This window comes from Schistosoma haematobium, chromosome 4, assembly GCF_000699445.3.
Source record: "Schistosoma haematobium chromosome 4, whole genome shotgun sequence".
NCBI lineage: Eukaryota > Metazoa > Platyhelminthes > Trematoda > Strigeidida > Schistosomatidae > Schistosoma > Schistosoma haematobium.
This window is the reverse complement of record NC_067199.1, coordinates 2,404,543-2,420,654: the sequence shown is the minus strand read 5'-3', so window position 1 is coordinate 2,420,654 and position 16,112 is coordinate 2,404,543. Positions and strand designations below refer to the sequence as shown.

Here is a 16,112-nt window from a genome sequence, read left to right as displayed (position 1 = left end):
GTTGTAGTATACCCCAGCCCAGAATGTGAGGTGGACAAATCACTCTTATGTGAAATTGAATCCTGGACAAACGTCTCTAGTCTCCCATACTACGTGAACTCAGTGCATATTCTATAAGGTGCAGAAATTTGGAAGTAGGGTTATCTAGAACATCGTTTGATTACAAATTGTTTGAAACCACAATTACCTCAGTTTTATTCCAGCACATTAGATTCCACCAGATATGAACTACGAAAATCCTCAATTGTATTCAACTTGGTTTTCACACACCGTGATGATGTCTGTGGAATAATGCCCCTCCTACACTTAAGGTGATGTGGTGATGGGGTCATTTTACTCAAATTCATGCATGAAATAGTTTATCAAGTTGATGCATCAACCTCGTCCTAATTTAGGGAACACAGAATCGAAGGCATTCGATTCTTCACCCTCCAATGAAAACTGTAAAATTGACTCTGGTGTATCAGTAGAGGATGCATGAACACGTTACCGCGAGTTGTACGAATAAGTAACACAACCATTTGTACTCAAAACATATGAAGCATGACCGTCTGTGGACAGACCAGGATGTTTACAAAGACGAATGGAGAAACGTTGGAACGTCTATGTCTGTCTTGGCACAGCAGGTCGACACGGGTCGATACGAAACGAGTGTTTACGTACAATTCGGACAGCTGGGAGAAAACTGAAGACCAGTCGGCCTATTCTCTTATCAAGTAGTTGAAGAGACTCCTCTCGTACGCAAATCACAGAACAAGGACATGGTATTAGATTCTCGATCTAAATGTTGAAGTGAGTGTATCTCATATGATGGAAGGAGATCAGGACAAACTACCGGCAATTGCTAACTATTTTGAGTCAAAAAAGCAGTTAGAAGTTCCATAATTGAACATTTAATCGACTGTAACCATCCTATGGATCCAATTACAATGGATTTAGACCAAGTGACCAAGTGTGTCTACATGCACATTGAGAATGAAAAGGTAAATAGATACACTATAACGGAAGAGTCACTGTCCGTAGTTGCTTCTCACAATGATCTTTGGTTATTGGTGAGCCACAGTTTTATGACCACAGTGTATTACGGCGAGCCTCAGCTAAGTGCTCTACAGCCACGTGGGCTTGAGGATGAACATTCACCAAAATAGGCACGAATATATTCGCTACAATATAGAAAACCTTAGTGAGATCCGAACTTGAAAACCGTGTTCAGTTTGCAAGATACTGTTTCAAGGGTGACTCGAGTATCGTGGGAAAAGTACAGAAGACAGTTACTCGTGCTGTTGCAGAACTCCGATGTTTACCGTAAAATAGCGGCTTGAGAAGTTGCCTCCTTAACTTTTCCTACTGCAGATGAAGAGGTGATATGACTTTGAAGTGTAGAATACTGAGAAATGATTTTGGGCCCGATACATACTCTCTTCTTTCTCCTTATAGAACGGGATAACTCAGAGGACGTGGCAGGAATGTACAGAAACTAGAAACTATCAAAATACCAGTGGTATATTAGTTTTCACACTGAGTTATCAATTGTTGGAACCCGTTTACTGAAGACTTGATGTTCGGACCTCAAATTAACTCGTTCAAGAGAAGATTAGACACCCTCATAAGCTTGCTAGAAGAGCAATAACATCGAGTTTCTGTGTTCAATGAACAAATCTGAAACTTAACTCAAGACCTTAAGGAATCGTATCAGTGCAATACTAAATTCAGTTTTCTCGATAGACTGCTTACACAGTAACTCAGAAATGTCTCCATCTACAAGGATTTAGGTTTAAGGAAATCACTCAGTTTATACTAAGTGATAACAAAGACATTGGATATTGGATTAGGAAGTTGATTCAAACAGTCTACTAAGACGTCGATCTACCTCCGGCGGGCTCGAGAACTTTCCTTGATGGTGAGTTGCTATTTACTTTTGGCTTACGGTTGCGAGGCTTTTAAATAGTGGGATTTAATTCAAGATGCTTAAAGCTCAATATAATGTTTTTAAATACGAAGCAAAACAAGTATTCTGTCTGTGTGTAATCTGTTTTAAAATGGGTGGTCACCGTTGTCAAATTAACTGACTTTTATGTAAAATATATTTAAGATGAGTAAATACTGTATTATTAGAGAAATAAAAAAATACAGCCTTGATATACTTAAGGCTATCAATTCCAACGGGTATTCCTCATAAACCCTGACTTGATAAGAAGCGTTCGAGTAGGAAACCTGCACAAGGTTGGTGTTCCTCTGCTACATCATTCAGTTACAGCCTCCGAATTAAGACCTGTTAATCTAAATAGTCGAGCACCACCGCACGGCTAATAGTTACGATTATGGTTGGGTTTCGTTAGGTATGTATGTGTGTGCCTGAGACCAGTCTGGTTTTACCGGGTTTACTCATTATTAGCCATATTTAAGCCTGGATGGTCAATGAGGCAAATATTTTGGGCATTATTAGTCATACTTACTCATGTATGGCTATCACTAGGGGATTTTCTTTGTAAACTAGAATGATCAAGACCAGCCAAATAGAATTTCATCTAGTTTCCAAACTAGCTAGGATCTCAGTCGATTTAACAGCTTGGTCTAGACCAACACGCCTAGAGATCTTGGGGTTTAGTCCATCAGTGTTCTGGCCATCGAGTCATTGTCCCATATGTTCTCACTAACTCAAATTTATATTACGTTTCGTCGGCAATTCTGAAATTCGACCTGACAATTTCATCTCATTGTGCTATTGGAGTGCGTCATCTTAAACCAATATACATACGTACCAGGCTTCATGTCGTGACTAGCTGGCTTGATGATTCTGACATTTTACTGTTGCTTATCACCGCCAACTTTCTCATCGCTTTTTTTTCACCTGCTCACTGTTGCTTTAGATCTTTGCGTAAACTGTTTTACATTTTACGTTTAAGTACCGCTCTTTCCCCGTCGTGTTTGGAGTCAGACGGTATGATTTTTAAAAATATGACAATTCAGTAGACGCTGCTGAAATCCACTCATTGTTCCTAATTAATACGTTTCAGTACGCGGTCATTAACTGTCCATAGGTAAATGCAGATTACTGATTGTCTTCCCCTAAAACTGGAGTTTTAAAATTTCTTGCTTTTTGTCCACTAATTCGTCCTCTTCAGATCAAGTTGCTCCTTATCCTTCCAACTACCGTTACTGCCACCACTAGATAGTTCCATCTCGCTGTGTTGATATAACTTAAGACCTTTAATCTATGCACAGATTTGTTAGTTTCCCTGTTACCTATGACTAATTTAAGTTGTATAGCAGTGATTTAGTAGTTAAAGTGTCCAACTGTCATCTCTGTGTCAGGTTCGAGATTCGCCCCACCCACTTGGATTCGCGTAACCAGATAGTATCATTAGCCCTCATATTTGAAGTGTGGCTCATATAAAAGTATTTGGAGAGTTAGTCACTTTAACCTTGTAATTAATTTCTCGACCGTTGTTGCTACCTTGACGTGGTGGTCGGGCTTGCCTATTGTGATGAAGCAACCGAGCTATACTGGCTGGGACAACCGTTCCTCAAGGTCCTACCATGTCAGACAGGTCGGTTGAAGAGCGGTAAGACTGAAAGCAACAAACCCGAGATCCGAAGGCGAAGTCGTCCAATACCAACCCATTAGGGCTGATCAGACTTCCAAGATAAGTGAAGTTGTCAACGCGTTCGACTACCTCACTACCTATCCTTAGTTCAGGTGTTGACGCAGACCAGTCCTGAAGCAACAACTTGCATTTAGAGGGAGAGAAGCGCATCCCGAACATTCTGGCATTGTTGTTTAGTGCTACCAGAAGACTCTGCATTTTGTCAGCGTCTTCACCAAACAGGACTGTGTCATCTGTGTATTCTAAGTCGGTAAGCGGACCTCCTGGAAGGAGATCAATGCCCGAGAATTCAGTAGACGAGAATGTTATTTCCATCAATAGGTCTATGATGAAGTTAAACAAAAATAGAGAAAGTGGACAGCCTTGACGGGCACCACTTGAGGTTGCAAAAGTAGATGACAGTTCGCCATAAGCCCTGACTCGACTGGTAGTTTTCGAGTAAAGAGCCTTCACAAGGTTTATGCACTTCTGAGGTACGCCTTTCAATGACTGTAATTAATTTACCTTGTGTTACATGAATCATTGGTTATGAACGTTTTGGTCGTTGGGTATTTTGATATGTCCTCATCCCATAAATATCTTCAAATTTGGCCAGAAACTTCAATACTGCAAAGAGATCCTCCGAAAACTGATGTTTGAAATAGTTTGTGATCGAACAATCGGTAGTTGTTTTTTCGGTTTACTTAAGAAAGCCCGTGTTCATTTAGTGTTTATTCTGTTTACTAACTAGCGAAAATCTGGGTTTGTACCTGGAATTTTATTTATTTATTTATTTGTTTGAACACATGAATATTGGTACAAGAGAGCGCCAATATATATGCGCCACATAAAACAATGAGAATTCGAAGAGAAATAGAAAAAAAAGCTAAGGAGCGCAAAAAAAAAGAACAATAACGAGGAGATTGGTGTAAGGTAGTATGGTACACAAATACTGAAACAACTGGTCACCGAAATAAATATTTGCCTTAAAAATAATGCGTTGAAATTACGAAGAAATATCGTGAACAAGAATAATAGGAGACATAATTCAGCTAAAAATACGACCAAAATCCCATTTAGGCGATTTTTTACTTTTGTGAGTGTGAAAACTACAACCACTGTGGTCTATTCTGAGCCATTTGTGATAGTGTCTCAAGCCACTGAATCGCACTTCCTCTGGGATGCCAACTCTAGACTTATGATGGATCAGTAAATCCTAGTCTCAAACATCTTCCTTTCATATAACAGCGGCACGTCATAAATTGATCACTGCTTTTTCCACACCATATCATCGTTGACAAGTAAAGCACGATGTTGAAGTCGCCGAGATGATAACTATAAAATATATCCAAGCTAGTGAAGCGGATGTTTCAAGATGACAACTGAATTATCGTCATTGCGCTCGAACACATTGTCAAATCCCAGTACTACTTACATCGAATTCCAACAGGATGTTAAGAATCCTTTGAAGACAGATGATGGGACACATTTTCGGTTTATGGAACTATTGATTAACCACAATTTCAACGATTTTTAACTTATAGACTGCTACTGATTCGTAAGAATTTCCTGGCACGATTTAAATTTTCACTTGATAATAGAATTTCGTTTCAAATTCATCAGGGAGTTTCTTTTGTCTTGATGGACTTTTGTTCTCTGAGCAGCTCTACCTAAGCTACAAATCTCCACCATTTTAGTTTCTTTTATCACATTTTTTAGACATTGATTACTAACTAATCACCTAAAGCACTCTCCGGACAAGAATGGAACAGTTACTCTCCGAGTCCGTAGATTGTTTCTAACTGATGCTAGGCAACGCATATTTTTACTTCTGCTTGTATGTGTCCGAGTTGTCACATAAGCAGATTGAGACATTGAAATGGTAAACAGCGAAGAATCGCAAGTGTAATAAAAAAACTAGAGAAACAACATGTTCGGAGAATAGGATGTAATGTTCAAAATCTAAATGAATACGGGAGTCTATACCACTGCAGTAGATTTAGACTCGTCACTTATGCTTTCATCATACAAATCTATACATAGTTCCACTTTTGAGCTGCATGGTGTTATCACTAGATTTTATTAATTTAATAACAATTCAGATATACTTAGCTTTTATCTTGAATCTATCAACTTGACGTATTAAAATGAATATAGACTTTTAAGACTAAATAGCCTTTTTATGGATTTGCTTTCAGTTAAAACTCCTACTCTTTAATGTATATTGAATAAACAGGAATATGTTCACATTGATTTTTCAATAAGTTCTATTGTTTTGTTTTTCAGATATATGCTCTCAACTTACTTCACTCTATGCTTCTTTATATTTGCCCATAATGGATGGCAATTTGTCAGTTTTGTATCCAGATTGTAATATTCTCCCATTTGACTCTGTTAATGATAATCTGATGAACTACCCTAGGTCGTACTCCAATAGCTGTGGTCTAACATCAAGCGCATATCTGAATGAATTCCAAAACGTAAAGGATGATTCACAAGATTTCACACAGAAGCACATGTCTGGTAGGAAAACGTTCACGTGTCCTAAGTGCAACAGTTTTTATTCTAAAGACAACAACTGGTGCTCCAGCTGCGGAGAGCTACTAATTGGCGCAGAAGTATGTTCTCCAGGTGAACCAAAATTCATCTCAAATGAAGTTTCAAAGACACAGACTAATATGATGGATTCGAGTAACCCTTTATCTAATATTTCTTCAAGTGTACCCATTAGTTTCAATATGTCTTGTGAGAATGCTACACACTCGCCCAATTTAGTTGCTTATCCATGTCATCCAATATTACCCGTCGCTACAGATGTAGCGTTTTCTTTACCATCTTGTTTAGCGTCAGCATTCTCACCAGGAAATCTAAATGCACAGAATTCAGAGTGGAGCAATTCATCATTCTCACCATCAAAGCAGTTTGATCAACTACGTCATAACAAAGCAAACATTCCTTTTTGTGTACCGGTTGACCCTTCATTTTCGAGATATAAAAACTTTGGGATTTTGCAGAATGCCTCCGCTGACCAAAAACAGTATCAAGTTGTAAATAATAACGAATACACTGATCCTAGCAACTTCAAATTGTTGTATCCTAAAGAAAATGGTTTTACTCAATCCATACTATGGAATTCTAAACATTTTAATGATGATAAAAGTTGCAGTCAGTTTTCTCATCTATTTACCAATGTTTCTGATTACCGTCATCGTCGTACATCTGGTCCAGGCATGCAGAATAAATTAACAAATGATCATAGTAGCTTGGAAAATGTATATCATGCTAACAGTATCCCTTCCAGTTATCATCTAACTACCAATACTTCACCAATGAATTTATTGATAAACACTTCCCAAGGCCAGTATACATTTTCAGATAATTGGTGGAATAATTCTTCAGCGTCACAGATTGTAGCCGACCTTTTGAGGGAAACACAAATTTCGGTTTCAGCTAGCACTAATATTCCTCCTAAGTCAGCATTATACCAGCCATGGCAATACCAAGAAATGATTCCCTCAGCCAGTAAAAGTCCTTCAGCATCACGCAAAGGTGTTCGCATGCGTGGTGGATATTGTCGTCGTAAACACCCATCTGAATGTTCCAGAACTCAGCTTAATAATCCTACTTCTATTCAAAATCCAGCCATCTGTCGTGCCCGTAGTTTTAGTTCAGATTTTGAAGATAATAATAACGGTGGTACTCATTCATCAAAATTGCAACCCAATCCTAATTGGCAGTCATCTAGAACAGCCTGGTCAGCACATGATCCTGCAGTATTAAAAAAGAAGTGAGTTAAATCACATTATTTAGTGTTTACATTCACAATAATTTTGCCATTATCTTTATAATATTAGAATAACTTATCCTCCAGATCAAATCATGATTTAGAAACAAGTTTATTGTCAAGTATTTCACTTTTAAAATAGGTTTTTTACTGTTTCTGCTCCTAGTGTTATTGAATGCTTGGCTATTTGCCTACATGGATAAATTATTTTTGGTGGCATGAAACTTTTGAGTTTTTGAGTCAGTTAAGCTTACTCGTACCTTAGGTTATGTGATTTTGAAAAGCACGAATTCATACACTACTAAAAATATGGGCTTTTTTTTACTAGTTGTCGTCAATCACTTATTATTCCCAGTAATTATGAAATTACAATTGATATTTATTGAAAACATTCGTTTTACCCTCTAGTTATAATATCTCAGCGATACAGCTTGATGAGGACTTACTTTGGAACTCTGCTTTGATACTAATGCCCGTCTCAGTGCAAATGAGAATTTATTGCCAGAAGTTCAGAAATTAACTTGACCTTTTTCAGTATTTACGTCGTTATTTCCATCCCATCGTACTCATGTGTTATGACAACTTTGGGCGTCTCACATCTCTGACAGGCTCTTCTGATGATTACTGACTGACTGAAGGCCTTGTGGGTAACCCACAAAGATTCTTGAAGGAATATATACATATGGTGAACAGAAAGGAGTGATATCGACGGTTGATTAGGTTACCACTCTTCTTGAAGCGAAGTTTTGGAGATATAATTATTTATTTGAACACATAAATATCGGTGCAGAGGGGCACCAGATACATATGCGCCACACAAGTCACTTTTGTGTGTGGGCTGTGATAGTACCGAGGTGCCCAAACCGAAGCAAGTGGTTTTCTTAGGGGACACACTGAGAGCCTTCGACCTAAAGGTCTGATCCACAAGGCAGTGGGGAAACGTCAGGAGATGCAGTCTTATGGTAGTCAGTGACCAGTAATCGGTTCATATGCCATTTGTTCCCTCAGGATCCTGGAACCCATGTGTACCGTTGGTTTGCAACCAAGGTTTTTCAACTCCCTTCTGTGGATCCTCCGCGTCCACTAACCCAGTTAAAGCGCCGGACATTCACTTTTCGTCCTCTCGGTTTCGTAAACAACACCTCCGACGCGAGAATACAGTGACTTCCCTGGCAGTGGCTGTATACGCGTGGCCATGTGAGAGCATTTCGAGAGGGAGGGCGACCTCTCTCCACCCTCAGCCATACCAGGAAATCTGGGAGATATGAGTAGTAATGTACTACGAGATAGACTAAAGCAGCGAAGAGGACTTTCTACGCACCTAACATCTATCTGCCATTTTCTAGCCGACCTATGGTGGTTATTCAATTATAAGCCATCTGGTTATGCATGCCACATCTATGTGTATCTACGAATTCAACTGTTCCTGCATAGTAATCTATATTGGAGAAGGAATATGACCGAGACAATACGGGGCTCCGTTCTATCAAATTTTTTTGGATAGCGATTTATTAGTGGATAGGAATAAATCGTTTAGTCATTTATCGGATACGTACTACTTATGTTTATCGACCTCGTCTCTTCCATTGATCGGAAAGTGTAGGGATTTGTTTGTATTCATAAGAAATTTGTAACTGATCTCTTTCATGACCGAATCAGGTTTAGAAAGTAATCTTACTTATGATTTATTACTATTACTAGCTTCAACTGACTCATGATTTCAATCTGTGAAAATTTCTAAAAATCTCCACAAACCCCTTCTGATAATAATCATCTGTTCACTAGTGACTGACTTCAAGAGGTACTCCTGGAGTTCTAGTGGGAAGCCGTTACCAGTGGAGTACAACCAGGTCTGTTGTGAGATATCAGCTCACTGAAGGCAATGGTATATGGTGGCGCAACTTCGTGGATTGTTTGAAGTTAGACATTAACACCGTTGGATGTCGGCTCAGTGGTCTAATGGTTAAGTGCTCGCGCGCGAAGCCAGTAGGTCCTGGGTTCGAGCCCCACGTGGTGAGGGATCGTGGATGCGCACTGCTGAGGAGTCCCATGCTAGGACGAAACGGCCGTCCAGTGCTTCCAGGTTTTCAATGGTGGTCTAGCTTCAACTGACTCATGATTTCAATCTGTGAAAATTTCTAAAAATCTCCACAAACCCCTTCTGAACATAAATATTAGTATAAAGGGGCATCGAATACATATGCGCTACACAAGTCACTTGATTTTTATGTGGGCTGTGATACTGCTTGGGTGCCCAGACCGTTTATTTCTCCTCACTCATTTTTCAAATTTGTTCTCTGTCTAATTATTTGATTCCTTATTATTCAATTTTAATAATTATCTTATTTCAGTGTCTATTTTTCCAAGTTGTTGACCTACTTCTGATTATAAAACAGTGATCTATTTCGTTGTTATCAGTAACTTATAAACTTTATTGATTGGTTTAATATTTTTATACATCCATATAAATATTACTCTAGATCAGAGTGAAGCCTGACGAAGATCTAATAGAAAATAATATCGTTTACTTATATGTTAGTACATGGGATATGGCAAATTAAACCAATGCACATATGTATCAGGATTTTTGTCGACTGGGCGTACTTTAAAAGATCATTGTACTAGATTAAGTACTTACACCTCATTTCTCAATCAATGTTGTCACGTGCAATAAAAATTAGAGTATCATATAGTGTTAGATTTACCAGTCCCGTTTATTGGTGTGTGGTGGATCCCACAATCTGTCATACTCTCAAGGAACATTAGATGAAAGAGATGGAAGTAAGAAATATCTCTCCATAATTATAAAAACCCAATTACAGTAAAACCAAATAATTTGCGAAACATTAACGGTTGATGTGCATCTGGTTCTACAAATTACTTATTAAGATCACGATTGTACTGGTTATATTTCGAGTGTCGTAGAAATTGAAAGTCGACCCAAAAAAACGTAGTGTATTTGTGCACTATGTATTTCAAGCCTTCGGATCAAATATCTTTATATATAAATTTAAGAAGGTCAAGTAAATATAAAGTATACGTTACCAAGTATATATTCACTTCAAATTATGATCCCTTGAACTTGGTCTTTTAATGTCTTCATTAAATTTTATTGAAATAGATATTCATATACATTAGTAATTTTAAAAGCGCATTAATTCGGCTCATTTATTTTAGACCTGCTGCATATTTAAGAGCATCATATAGTCAAGGAAATGTTGCTTCTGTTCAGCTTGAATGTAATACAAATATGTAAGTTTTCAAACATCTATTTTAATGTTACGAATTCTTCTATACTAAACAATATTGATTATTTATTTATTTTAACATATAGCTATTGGTACGAGGAGGCACCAAATACATATGCGCCACACAAATCTCATTTGATGATATGTGTATATTGTTTTTTGTGAAAAAACAATATTGAAGTCATTTACATTAAACCAATTTTCATATTTCTCTTCGAAGTAGCCTACATCATTCATTTTAAATATCCGCATTTATTTTCCAGTTCTAATCAACTGAAAACTGTTTTCTTACATTTTGTCACATTCACTCAGTCATGTGAATAGGCCAAAATCTGTGCATCTTAGTTTGTTTTATCTTGCCTCATTACTAGTGAATATAGAAATAACTGCATGTGGCTAGTCACCAATAGTCTCTCTATATGTTGTAGTGTTGTTGAGAAACAATACTCCATTTTTTCTCGTGTAATCCCAAAAGAAGTAGAAAACATATTACTATTATTTGTTCATAGATATCTCCGAAGCATTGTTCGTGTTTAGTGAAACCACCGAGTGAGTAGTGCTAAAGTTAGACTTAGTGCACTAAGTACAGATGATCTGTTGATGGATAAGGATTTCTCAAAGCTTAAAAGAAAAGCTTTGATATATAAGGATTCTGAAGTCTAATTAGGTTGGTGTATGTGTAGGTGACAGTTCAGATTGTATTTTGTCCCGATTATACAATTTTATTCACAACCCTTACGGTAATTGCTAAGACGACTATGAAAATTAATGCACTACCGTTTTTCCTTGAATATCAACAAATGTCTTGTCCTTACTTGCAGGAAACTAAATTCAAACAGTCAACCAGACAAATCTCAGCAGTCACCTCTTCCGTGTTCAAACAGTAAGTCATGTAGTCAAAAGGTCAAATCGAACAACACTACTGGATCATCTCCAGACAATCGTTCAGAATGGAATGATACACATGCCAAGTCATATCGTTGTCATCATCACCCACCAAGACGTAATCGTCGTTATATATCGAAGAGCCTTAGTGTTTGCATGGATGGTACAACAACAAACAGTCCAGTCGCTAGTATACTGAAAGAGGTATTATTTTATGATTAAAATAAAAGAGATTGCCTTAGATCTCGATAAATGTTTTTTACCTATTTACATCTAGTGATATGCTTTCTTGTGGTTTCTAAAACTTTATTTTCTTAAATAAATATCCACTAAATGAAATACATCAAATAACCACTTAAAATATATAGGTGATGTAATTGTGAACGACCTCACAGTTTAGCCAACCAGTTAGTGTCATTAGGTGATAGTAAACCATAATTATTTAAGTCTTACCAGTGATTATATCACTCAGATCTTTACATAAAGTCAGTTTTATAAACATGAACATAATCGTTTAGTTACAGATTGGGACTCCTCAACAGTACATATTTACTGTGCCATCAGTTTTTGAACCCACATTCTGTGGCTTCATTGGTTCGCTTGCTGATGTCATTCCGTAACAGAAACCATCTTATCACAGTAAAAATCCTCACAACCTACTTAATTAAATAAACATAATTAGTCTCCTACTGTTTAACTTCCAAAATGTATTTAATTCCGTCAATAGAGATGTATTATAGCTGTATCTGTCATTAAAAATGCTTATTCAGAAGTATGCCTTGAAACTTTAAGTTTTACGGCAATCCGCATAGATTTTTCCTGTGTCGAAGATTGTTTAATTTAACTTGTAAAGTAAATCTATAACCACTTTTATTTGTCAACCTTTATTCAGGGAATTCCAACACATGTTCATACTAATAAAATTAGCGAACCTAAAAATGAGTTTATTACATCAAACTGGCTACTGTTGCCCGATGAATTATGGCTTGAAGTACTACGATATTTAAGTCCAGTAGATCGTGTACGGGTTGCTCAAACTTGTCGACATTTGTCCAGACTTTCAATGGATCGTTCATTATGGCGAGTCATTCATCTTCACCGACAACATCATTTGACTGATGCAGATTTAGTGAGAATTGGAAATCTTAAACCGAAAGAATTACGTTTCACTTATTGTCGTGGTGACAGCCTAACGGCTACAGGTGAGTGAGCGGTGTATATGTTGACTTTCAGTTTTTCCTGTTAATCATTCTTTGATTTCACGCCTTTTCATAACGAACATGTTTATTAATTACCCTGATATCTGCCTCCATTTCCCGATACAACATATTTTCGGGTTTTCTTTTCCCTTCGCCTTCAAGATTCCAAGTTAGGGCTTGCCTCGTGATCCAGTTTGATGATTTTCGCAATATATGTCCTATCCACTTCCAGCGTCTTTTCTTAATTTCTTTTTCGGTTGGAAGCTGTTTTGTTCTCTACCACAGTAGGTTGTTGTTGATAGTATCCATACAACGGACATTGAGTATTTTGCGTAGACGATGGTTTATAAATACTTTTACTTTTTGATGATGGTTGTAGTAGTTCCTTACGTTCCAGCTTCGTGTAGTAGAACTGTATAACATTTATGTATTCAAAATTTATCCTCGTATGTGACCTATTTACTCTGTTATTCTCTGACGTGAATTGTATACGAGGGTTAGTGGCATGTATATTTCGTTAACATCATACGATCTATCCTGTGTCACGTCAAATAATAAGCCCATGCGATTGTCTAAGATGTGGTCCCCTTTTCTAAGGAATAAGGTACAGCCCATTCGTGAAAGAGTGACCTAAGGTCCTAAAGGATACATATATATATAGTGTACAGTTATCCTTCGATCCGGTTAGCCAGTAAAAAATTTGCTTATCGGTATCGGAATTTGAAACAACTGGATTTCAATCTGTAATGTAATGGGTCGGTCAGTCAACCTATTGCTACACTTTCAAATTTCCAAGATCTAACATAATTACTTACTTACTTACTTACTTACGCCTGCTACTCCCAATGGAGCATAGGCCGCTGACCAGCATTCTCCAACCCACTCTGTCCTGGGCCTTCTTTTCTAGTTCCATCCAATTCTTGTTCATTTTTCTCATGTCTATCTCCATTTCTCGGCGTAATGTGTTCTTTGGTCTTCCTCTTTTCCTTTGACCTTCAGGATTCCATGTGAGGGCTTGTCTTGTGACGCAGTTGGGTGCTTTCCTCAATGTGTGTCCTATCCACTTCCAGCGCTTCTTCCTGATTTCTTCCTCCACTGGGATCTGGTTTGTTCGCTCCCACAGTTGGTTGTTGCTAGTAGTGTCCGGCCAATGGATCTGAAGTATTTTGCGTAGACAATTGTTAATAAACACCTGTATTTTCTGGATGATGGCTTTCGTAGTTCTCCAGGTTTCTGCCCCATACAGTAGAACTGTCTTGACATTTGTATTGAAAATCCTGACCTTGGTGTTGGTTGACAGTTGCTTTGAGTTCCAGATGTTCCTCAGTTGTAAATATGCTGCTCTTGCTTTTCCGATCCGCGCCTTCACATCTGCATCAGATCCACCCTGTTCATCAATGATGCTGCCCAAATACGTAAAGGTTTTTACATCTTTCAAATCTTCTCCGTCAATTGTGATTGGATTGGTGCATTCTGTGTTGTATCGGAGAATCCTGCTTTTCCCTTTATGTATATTGAGACCTATTGCTGCTGAGGCTGCTGCCACACTGTTTGTCTTCTCCTGCATCTGTTGTTGCGTTTGGGATAGAAGGGCCAGATCGTCTGCGAAGTCTAGATCATCCAACTGCATCTTAGATGTCCATTGTATCCCTCACTTCCCTTCAGACGTTGACGTCTTCATGATCCAGTCGATCACCAGGAGAAAGAGAAAGGGTGAGAGTAAGCAACCTTGCCTAACACCGGTCTTCACTTTGAACGACTTTGTCAACTGTCCTCCATGCACGATTTCGCAGTGTAATCCATCATATGAGTCCTGTATGATATTGACTATCTTCTGAGGCACGCCGTAGTGTCGAAGAAGTTTCCATAGTGTTGTTCTGTCCACGCTATCAAATGCCTTTTCGTAGTCAATGAAGTTGATGTAGAGTGATGAATTCCATTCAATTGATTGTTCCACAATGATCCGTAGAGTTGTGATTTGGTCTGTACACGATCTATCCTTACGGAATCCTGCCTGTTGGTCACGAAGTTGGGCGTCTACGCAGTCCTTCATCCTGTTTAACAATACCCTGTTGAAGACTTTTCCCGGTATTGAGAGAAGAGTGATGCCCCTGTAGTTAACACACTTGCAGAGATCGCCTTTCTTCGGTATTTTGATCAGTAGTCCTTCTTTCCAGTCTGTTGATACTTGTTCCTCATCCCAAATCTTATTGAAGAGAATGTGGAGTATCCTTGCAGTTGCCGCTACGTCTGCTTTTAGTGCCTCTGCTGGGATGTTGTCCGGTCCTGCTGCTTTGCCACTCTTGATTTGTCTGATGGCCATGCTGATTTCTTCAATTGTTGGTAGGCCAACATTGATTGGGAGGTCCGTGGGTGCTGCTTCGATGTTGGGTGGGTTCAGTGGAGCTGGTCGATTCAACAGTTCCTTGAAGTGTTCTACCCACCTGTTTTGTTGCTCTTCAATGTTGATGATTACCTCGCCTTCCTTGCTTTTCACTGGTCGTTCTGGTTTGCGGCGATTTCCAGCGAGTTTCTTTGTCGTGTCATACAATTGTCTCATGTTTCCTTCTCTTGCAGCCTTTTCCGCCGTCGTTGCTAAATCTTCCACATATTTACGTTTGTCGGTTCTGATGCTCCTCTTCACTTGTTTGTTTATTTTTGTGTATTCAGCTTGTGCCTTGGCTTTTTTTGCTCTTGTTCGGCTGGTATTGATCGCTGCCTTCTTGTTCCTCCTTTCTAGAATCTTATCCAGTGTATCAACAGTGATCCATTCCTTGTGGTGGTGCTTCTTGTGGCCCAGGACCTCATGACATGTTGAAGTGATTGCCTCTTTGATCCCCTTCCAGTTGCTCTCCGCAGTAGTTCCTTCTCCATTGAGTAGATCATGAAAGGCCTGGAACTTATTGCTGAGGACTATCTTGAATTCGTTGAGTTTGTTAGTATCCTGAAGAAAGGCCGTATTGAACTTTTGTGATACTGTCTGCCCCGTTGTCCAGTGCTTCTTGAGTTTCAATTTCATCTTGGCGACCAGTAAGTGATGATCTGATGCTATATCAGCTCCTCTCTTGGTTCTCACGTCCTCTATAGTCCTCCTGAACGTTTTGTTGATGCAAATATGGTCGATTTGGTTTTGTGTAGAGTGATCCGGTGAAGTCCATGTGGTTTTGTGTATGCGTTTATGTGGGAATATGGTGCCGCCTATGACCAGCTTATTGAAGGCACATAGATTTGCAAATCTCTCACCATTTTCGTTTCTTTCTCCCAGTCCGTGTCGTCCCATGATGTCTTCATATCCAGTGTTGTCCGTTCCAACCTTGGCGTTGAAATCTCCCATCAGAATGGTCAGGTCCTTTGTTGGGCACTTTTCGACTATTGACTGCAGTCTATTGTAGAATTGATCTTTAGCGTC

The 16,112-nt window shown here is 38.6% G+C and overlaps 1 protein-coding gene across 2 annotated transcripts in view; it reads left to right on the top strand.

The window, feature by feature from the left end:
* The first annotated feature begins 1,855 nt into the window (after positions 1-1,855).
* Positions 1,856-16,112, top strand: part of MS3_00007198 (uncharacterized protein) — a 32,937-nt gene continuing 18,680 nt past the window's right edge. The window contains exons 1-5 of one of the 2 annotated variants that reach the window (XM_051215452.1): positions 4,035-4,520; positions 5,874-7,374; positions 10,549-10,623; positions 11,441-11,708; positions 12,397-12,706. In XM_051215452.1, the coding sequence (XP_051065957.1) occupies positions 5,924-7,374; positions 10,549-10,623; positions 11,441-11,708; positions 12,397-12,706 (2,104 nt within the window). In that variant the 5' untranslated portion in view covers positions 4,035-4,520; positions 5,874-5,923. Of the gene's footprint in view, positions 1,901-4,034; positions 4,521-5,873; positions 7,375-10,548; positions 10,624-11,440; positions 13,332-16,112 lie in introns of those variants that run through there. The other variant, XM_051215453.1, reaches the window with a different exon arrangement.